This window comes from Sarcophilus harrisii, chromosome 3 (assembly GCF_902635505.1).
Source record: "Sarcophilus harrisii chromosome 3, mSarHar1.11, whole genome shotgun sequence".
Taxonomy (NCBI): Eukaryota; Metazoa; Chordata; class Mammalia; order Dasyuromorphia; family Dasyuridae; genus Sarcophilus; species Sarcophilus harrisii.
The window spans coordinates 469,158,754-469,167,983 of NC_045428.1; the positions used below are offsets into that span (position 1 = coordinate 469,158,754).

Genomic DNA, 9,230 nt, shown 5'->3' on the forward strand with positions numbered 1-9,230 from the left:
TTCACACAACATAAATGACTTCTTATATTTATTTAAACAAGAAGTACTAATTGAAAAGCACTTCAGCGGGACAGTTAGGTGGCACAGTGGATAGAGCATCAGCCCTGAAGTCAGGAGGACTCGAGTTCAAATCTGGCCTCAGACACTTAATACTTCCTAGTTGTGTGACCCTGGACAAGTCAATTGCCTCAGCAAAAAATAAACAAATAAATAAATAAAAGAAAAAAAAAGCACTACAACAGAGAAACATTCTGTGTTATGAAAAAGCATTAGTTTACTTGTATTTTGAAATTAACAACAATTTGAACAATTTTATAATCACACTTGATACTATTTTTACTTCCATAGTATAATTAAAACAAAATAGAAACTGAGGATGTTAGAAAGATTTCAAGCAATAAATGGAAATACCGTGATTTTATCATTTCATAGCCAGAAAGACAATTCTGTTCTTTTATTTTCTTTAAAACCCTAAACCTCTGAATAATGATGAAGTTTCTAATGAGATTTACATATTGATTCTTTAGCACATGCTTTTGCCATTTTCATTAACATACACTCAAAGACAAGATCCAGTTTAATCTGATCTTTGCTTTCTAGAGAAAATATTCAAAATATAACATCTTTTGAAAAGCACCCTGCCTGGCTGAATTCTATTAAGTATTTTAAAACAGGCACAGATGGTTAAGAACAAAACCCAAGTGTTTCACTATTTATCAAACATCTCATTGTGAGATCAAGCCTCCTGAAGGAGGCAAGGAAGGAAAAGATACTGCTACTTCCATTTTCAATTCTGAATTCTACTCACAGAATTTACATAGTATCAAAAAATATTGCTTGGTTAACTGATTTTAATTTATCACTTTATCAAGCACCAGCATTTTGGAAGGACACTGCAATTAAGAGCAAGGATCAGGTTAAAAAAAAAAAAAAAAGGAAAAAAGATCTTTTTACAAAGCTTTCAAAAGCCTGATTTTATAGAGATCTGTTCCAAAGCTTTCAAAAGCCTGATTTTATAGAGATTGTTCAAGAAAGGAAAAAAAATATGAAGTTTATGAAATTCATACAAAGTTCCAATTTCTTTGGTAACTTTAAAGAATAAGTTGCAAAAGAGAACTGTAATTTGAGCAATAGAATTGCATAGATATCGGCACAAAATTGTAATAGATTACCATAAAAGAAATGTAGGAAAAGTCTAAAGTACAAATTCATAAAACTGATAAGTAGTTTGCCTTGAACAGTAATATTCTCTTTATTTTTTTTTTTTTTTTAGGACTCACAACATGACAATGGGAAAAAATATGATTCAATTTACTACAATGTGAGATATCTGACTTTTCAGAAACACATCTACTATTATCTCTCTGTACAAGACTTCTTTTTATAGCAAGCTAAGCTAACCAAAAAAAAGAAAAACTCAATAATGTGAGTAACATTCCATTTTAATTAATACCTCAATAATATTTTAACATACAGTTTGACAAAAGACTGTCCTTGCTACAGCTAACAACCCATACTAACAGTACTTTGTCACTGTAGATCCAATAAACCCTATGAGTAAAAAATTAATGTTTAAAAGTAAATCTGTTTAAATGCATTAATCTTTTGATAAGGCATCATGTCCATAATCAGAAAACATGTTAGTCTTAATAAAATGTGACATGCTTTTAAAAGGTTATATCACTGAAGTTTTGCAAGAAAGTATAGGATAGATCTTTTTAAATTGGCTTGTGTCATAAGAGATTCTGCCTATTAATGCTGTCTAATACAGCTTGTAAAAATATTATTTACAAAATATATTATAATCTTATACTAAACCTATTCATTTAAAATTTTTTGGAATACATTGTGTTAGGTTCTGTGGAGAAAACAAGGTTGAATAAGCATCTGCCTACACATAAGCATAGAAAAATCCTTCTGAACAATGTAGCCCTAAACTTCCTTATTAACAAAATTTGGATGAAACATAGAAACTTTGATGTATTTGCTTTTTAAACTCACATTTTCCCTAAAATGTTCCATCAAATAGCTCTCATTATCATTTCTTTGTTCCAATCTTCAGTCTTTCATTATCTACTCATTCCTATCCTACTACATAAAAGCATAGCCAAGTATCCCCTATTCTAACTGCCCTATCAAATAATATCCTATCTTTTTCTGTTTCTTTCCTTCTTCAGAGAAAATTTTTGAAAAAAGCCATTGCTTTTCCTTCTTCTATACTCTCTGTAATCTGGCTTCTAGCTTGCATCACTCAAATGAAAGCAATCTCTCCAAAGTTAGCAATGATCCCTTAATTGTCAAATTTAATGGACTTTTTCTATGTCTTCATTCTTCTTGATCCCTCTGGAGTATTTAATTTCTTCCTGGACACACTTCTCTTTTGAATTTAACTACTTAACTGCCAACTTCTCAATCTTCTTTGCAATTGATCTTCCATGTCACTGATTGTGAGTCAACCTTATGGCACCAGTCTCTGCATTCATTCATGGGATAACTTCAGAAGCTTCCAAAGGTTCATTTATTGTTTATATGTAGAAAAACGATAACTACATCTTAATATCCACTATAAGTATCTAAGTTCAATCCTATACAACCAATTGTCTATTGTATACTTCAAATTGGAAATTCTATAAACACCTTAAATTCAATATGTCTAAAATGGAGACTATTATTTCCCACCATCACCAGCCTCCAAACTCATCCTTTTTCAAACTTCTCTTTTACTATGGAGAACACCACCATCTTTTCAGTTAGGCACCTAGATATTGTGAAAGTGCCCAAGATTAAATTGTCTATTTACTACGAGCAACCTTACCAGGTAGGTACGCTAGACATAGAGTAAAAGGAGCCAATCAGGAGGCTGCAGTGACCCAGTCTTGCCCACTCCTGGACACCTATGCTGATCTTTACTGGCTGACCTTACTAAGCTGTGCACCCCAAACTAAACCATCCCTGCAGTCAACCATTCCTGCTTCTGTGTCCAACCTGTTCCTGGGAAAGACTGTCCCTTCTTTACCCTAATTCCTCCCTAAATCTTCCCTCTGTGGTTTTCAAACATAAACTGTTTCCATCTCTCCTACAGCATAGATTCCATTATACTTTGTACTGTGTTGCTTCAGCACTAGTATCTGATTTTCCTTCTAATATAACTCTTTTGCTTTCAAATCAGCTTGGACTCCTGCATTTTGAGGAGTGGGCTTTGTCCAGTTGACATTTTCATTTTTGATTCCTTATTCTCTCTCATTCAATATATCTAACCAGCTACCAAATATTATCATTTCTATCTCCACAATATCTCATACAGTCTCCTTTTTTTTCCCCATTCATACCACCAACATAGTGTAGGCTCTCATCCTTTCTTGCTAGGATAATTGCAATATCCTCTTATTTAATCTCCCTACCTCAAGTCTCTAATGACATCTGTTCCCCCTTACTTCTCCAGCTTTCTCACACATGATTCCCTTCCATTACTCTGCAGTCCAACCATATTGGCCTACCTGCCATTCCTCACACATGAAGTTCCATCTCACATCTCCATGCTCTCATTCCTGTCAACTGCCATCTCTGGAATACTCTCCCTCCACCACTCTGCCACTTGAATTATTACTTCAAGAAGTTAGAAAACAGAAAATTCAAGAGAGGACATAAGCAAGCAGTTTTGCTAGCTTGTTAAATCTGCATTGCATATTAAATTTAATAAGCAATTTTTAAAACTGTACTTAACCAAAGTTTAGCTTCACACATAATCCTTTTTCTATTATTCTTTGTATATTAAAAAGTTCATGTTTGTTAAGTTTATTATTAAAAAAGAAAAAATTTAGTTCCAGTGCCACTTCTGAAAGTCTTTTCTGATTTCCTAGATCCTACTTTTCCATCTAAGGTAAGTTACATTATCTGCTTTTAAAGTATACATATTTTCTTTTCCCAATAGAAATATAAGATCCTTGAGGTGCTAGACTTAGAATTTTGTCTCTGTATCCTTAGTAATACAAAGTACATAGGGTTTGGAACATAGTAAGTGCTTAATAAATGATTGACTTTAACTAATTTATTATTGTATAATAAGCTGAACAGACTGGAGCCAGATTATGAAGTGCTTTTAAAGCTAAAAAGAAATCAGCACAATAGATTAAGTACACAAGACATAATAGTAAATGTCTACAGTAATCTATTATTTAATAAATCCAAAGACTTCAGGTTCTGGGATAAGAATTCACTATTTGACAAACACTGTTGGGAAAATAGGAAAACAGAGTGATAGAAATTAGGGTTAGGCAACATAAGGTCAAAATAGATACATGATTTAGACTTAGAAAAGAATAATATCATAAGCAAATTAGGAGAGCAAGAATTAGTTTACCTATCAAATGGAGAAGGGAAGAGTTTATGACCAAACAAGATATAGAAAGCATTATGAAATGAAAAATGATCATTTTGATTACATTAAATGTTAAAAGTTTTACACAAACAAAACTAATTTTTACAAGTATTTCTAATAAAGGCCTCATTTTTCAAATATATAGTGAACTGAGTTAAATTTATAAAAATACAAGTAGTTCCCACATTAATAAATAGTCAAAGGATATGAACAGGCAGTTTTCAAATGAAGAAATTAAAGCTAACTGTAGTCACATGAAAAAATGCTTTTTAAAAATCACTTTTTATTAGAAAAGTGCAAATTAAAACAACTCTGAGGTTCACCTCACACCTCTCATATTAGCAAACAAAATTGGAACACTAATGCATTGTTGGTGGAGTTGTGAACTGATCTAAGCACTATGATGAGCCATTTGGAACTATGCCTAAAGGGTTATAAAACTACATATGCCCTTTGATCTAGCAATACCATTATTAGGTCAATATCGCAAAAAGGACATAAAAAAGGGAAAAGGTCCTACATATACAAAAAATATTTATAGTACCTCTTGTTGCAATAGCAAAGAATTAGAGGGAGTGCCCATCAATTGGGGAATGGCTAAATAAGTTGGGGTAAATGAAATACTATTGTGCTACAAGAAATGATGAGTAGGCAGATTTCAAGAAAGTCTAGAAAGATTACAGGAACTTTTGATAAGTAAAATGAGCAAAACCAAGAGAACAATGTACACAGTAACAACAACTTTGTGCAGTGATTAACTATGATAGACTTAGCTCTTCTCAACAATACAGTGATCCAAGATAATTCCAATAAGATTCATGAAGGAAAATGCTTTCTACATCCAGAGAAAGAATTAAGGGAGTCTGAATGCAAATCAAAGCATTCTATTTTCATTTTCTTTGGGTTTTTTTTTTTTTGGGGGGGGGGGGATTTTCCTTTTTGTTCTTTAACAACAAAAATTTATGTTTAACATAATTGTGCATTAATAATCTATATCAGATTGCTTGCCATCTCAGACAGAGAGGAAAGAGAAAAATTAGGAACTTAAAATCTTACCAAAAAAAAAATGTTGAAAACTATCTCTACATGTAATTGGGGAAAAAAAAGTTTTAAAAATTAAAAAGAAGTTTGACACAGGGTGGACAGCTAGATAGCGCAGTGGATAGAGCACCAGCCCTGAAGTCAGGAGGACCTGAATTCAAATCTGTCCTCAGAGACTTAAAACTTCCTAGCTTGTGTGATCCTGGGCAAGTCACTTAATCCCAATTGCCTACGCAAAAAAAGAAAAAAAAAAGTTTGACACAGAGACAACAGAGAGTCCCTAAGCTTCTTTATAAGGAAAGTAACGTGAACATGATCAGATTTGAATTTGAGGTGTATCCTTTTGGCAACTGTGTGGAGGATGAATTTAAGAGGGAAGACTAAATATAGAAAGAAAAATCAGAAAGATTTTGTAATAATTCAGACAAGGAGGGTAAGGGTCAGAAGTAGTATGGTTGCAATGTGAGTGGAGAGGAGGTGAGTGTAAAAGATACTGAGGGGGGAAAATTGAAAAGATTTAATAAATAAGTGGATATGGGGGTGATTGTAGAGAAAGACGAGTTAAGGAGTCCTAGGTTGTAAATCTGAATGACTAAAACCTAGAAGTTATCCTAGGGAGAAAGAGAGATTAGAAAGAGGCATAGGTTTGGAGGAAAAGTTAATGAGTCATGTTTTGGTCATATACAGTAAAAGATTTTTTCAGCACATCCAGTTCAAAATGTTCAATAGGTAAGTAGTTGACAAGCCCAGAAGAAATAATGAGGTTTGATATAGAAATACAAGAATCATCAGCATAGAAAGGAAATTCGACCCCCAGAAGCTGATATGGTAAAGAGAGAATACAGAAAGCACACAAGATCCTAGAGCAGAGAACTGGCAGTATATGAAATCCAATAAGGAAAGGAAAGGAAAGGAAGACTATGTAGAGATAGAGAGTAGAAATTCATTATAAGGAAGTTCTTTTTTGCAGGTGAGATAAAAACAATGTTCTATAATTAAGCATAATTAGAAAAATCAATAGAAGGTCAAGGATTTTAAACACTTTGAAAAGTAAGGTAGTTTTAAAAGCTAAAGTAAAACTTTTACAAATCATAACTTTGCCAATGGTCATTACTTCTCATAGTTTCTTTTTCTGCAATTCCACAGGGCAGAAATCTGGTGTAAATAATAACTTTATCCTAGTTGAAAATTAAACTAAATAAACTGTAATCATTTCATTTGTGGGCCTGGAATTAAAGTCTTATTTTTAAAATTAAATATCCCACAATATTACATTAATATAAATTACAAAAACATATCTCAATTATAAATATTAATATACATAACAAAAAATATCAACTTAAATGAATGCAATTTCATTTTATATTTTTATTGATGATACTGAGCACTTATCAATTTTTTTTCCTTCTGAGGCAATCAAGTTAAGTGACTTGCCCAAGGTCACACAGCTAGGAAGTATTAAGTGCCTGAGGACAGATTTGAACTCAGGTCCTCCTAACTTCAGGGGTGGTATTCTATCCACTGTGCCACCTAGCTGCCCCACTTATCAATTTAAGTAACAATGAATGCCTTAATTTGATACCTCAGACTGTAAACTTTTAATTCAATCTGAATCCATACTATAAAATGAAAAATAATAAAAACTCTATAAAAGTTTGCAAAGCATAATCATTATCTCTTTTGAACTTTCCAATGATCCTATCATATTAGATGCTTCACTTACCCTGCATTACAGCTTTGGAAACTGAGATTTAGAAGGTCTAAATGAAATTACTAAACCTATGCTTACACAGACAGGACAGAAGTTGTATTTGAACACAGGTTTTACTAGTTTAGAAGAAAGTAGCATACAAAAAAAAAAAAAAGAATATACCAAGAAGGAGAGAAGAATCAACAATGTCAAAGGCTAGAGAGAGGTTAAGGAGAATGAGGACTGAAAAAGTCATTCAATTTGGCAACTAAGAGATCATCAGTAATTTTGGAGAAAGCAATTTCATGGAATGATAAGGTCTGAAGAAAGATTATAAGAGGTTTGGTCAAGAAAAGAATAAGAAGAGAAAAAGTGGTTATATAATCTTTTTGAGGAGTTTTGGGCAGGAGAAATAGAAGACAGAAGGCTCAGATGAAATTTTCAAGGATGGGGTGATCTGGGCAATACAAAATTAGTCAGTAGACAGGGAGAGATGGAAAATTAGGGAAAGAGATGCCAGAGGGGACAATCTGTTGGAGGAGACAAGATAAGAGTGAGATCACTGGAACAAGTAGAAGAGTAAATCTTGGTAAGGATTAAGGTTATCTCATCATCATTTTTATCTCTTTCTCTCTCATTCTGGTTTGCTTTATATTATTTTTATATTTTATCATAAAAGTAGTAAACTTTCTATATGATAAGTTAATTCATTTGAAGTGACTATTACATATAATATACCACAAGTGTTGAAGTCTATTTTGTAATTTAGAGATTTAAAGAGAAATTTCCAGAAATTTTTATTTGGGAAGACTAAATTTGTACTTTTACCATCAACTTCAAGGTTTTTATCTTAGCCATCCCATGTGGAAATATGCATATAGACAAACAAAATAAGAGCTTACAATCTCCTCAGGGACATATTAGAGACAAAAATAAGCACAATATAAAATGATATTGAAAAAAAAGAAAATTGCACACTAGCAACTGGAAAGACCAGAAAAAAGGCTTCACAGAAAAGAAAAGAAAAGAAAAGAAGTAATTTTCACAAATGTAAAGTGAATATTGTAAATTAATAACATTTTTATTTATATATTTCATATATTATCTCACATGAGCCTCACAGCACCCCCATGAGGTAAGTACATTATTTCCTTATTAAGAAGTTGAAACTCAAAAGAGGTTCAGAGGCTTGTAGAGGGTTACAGAGTTAACAAGGTTCAAGCCCAAGTTCAAATGACCCACTATCCTTCAGAGAGACAGCTTAGACCAATGGTATATGTATTGTATTTTTAATTCTTTTGTTAAATACTTTCCAATTACATTTCAATCTGATGTGGGCCACATTATAAAGTTTATAGGCCACACCCAGGCAGCAAATTTGATCTTTCTGGTTCAATTGTTAAGCTTTTGCTCATGAGAGAATGTCTATCAATAAGTAATCAATTTAAACCAACTCGTCTTCACTTTTAAAAATTAGAATACATACCCTCAAGTCAGGAGAAAAATTGTCTGCTGAAGTTGAAATAGAATCCGATGATATGACAGAAGCTGATTTTAAATGTACAGAATGGTCCGAATGAGAGGTAGAGGCACTACAAAACAGAAAATAAAATTTAAAAAAATTTTTGAAAGATGTATAAATTATAGATAACAATATTTCTAATGCATGAAAATTTTAAAATACTCTTTCCAATTCCATAGTCCCACCTTGTCTATTTATTTTATTCTTTTAAAGATTGTCTATTTGTGTACTCCAAAATGGACATGCTATTCAGTTCCTGTCAGGACACTATTCATATCCCCTACCATATATCATTTCCATTTTTTTCCAGCTACTCTACAGACATCACATCATATATCCCTGCTATAGGATTCCTTCTTCTTTCTTCCAACTCTTTCTTTCAAAAGTTCAACTTCAAGAACTACCTCCTCAATGACAGCTAACCAAACTAATTCCAACCCCCAATGATTTTTTCCCCCTGTATCTAAGTTTCTAGAGCATAAAATATTTGTAAAAACTGAAAAGGAAAATAAAAATTTCAATATAATGTCTCCTTAAATAAGTACAGATAATCTGAAACAGACCACATACTACCTTTTAACCCTAGAATTCCTTGACTG

General features: G+C 32.5%; 1 protein-coding gene across 3 annotated transcripts in view; it reads right to left on the reverse strand.

Moving 5' to 3' along the window:
- Positions 1-8,724, reverse strand: part of MTMR2 (myotubularin related protein 2) — a 56,735-nt gene extending 48,011 nt beyond the window's left edge. Inside the window, exon 1 of one of the 3 annotated variants that reach the window (XM_031961038.1) lies at positions 8,596-8,724. Coding sequence is in view for 1 of the 3 variants with exons in the window: in XM_031961036.1 (XP_031816896.1) it covers positions 3,498-3,515 (18 nt within the window). In the remaining 2 variants the exon portion in view is untranslated. Of the gene's footprint in view, positions 1-3,401; positions 3,464-3,497; positions 3,559-8,595 lie in introns of those variants that run through there. The other 2 variants (XM_031961036.1, XM_031961037.1) reach the window with 2 other exon arrangements.
- Between the last annotated feature and the right edge of the window lie 506 nt (positions 8,725-9,230).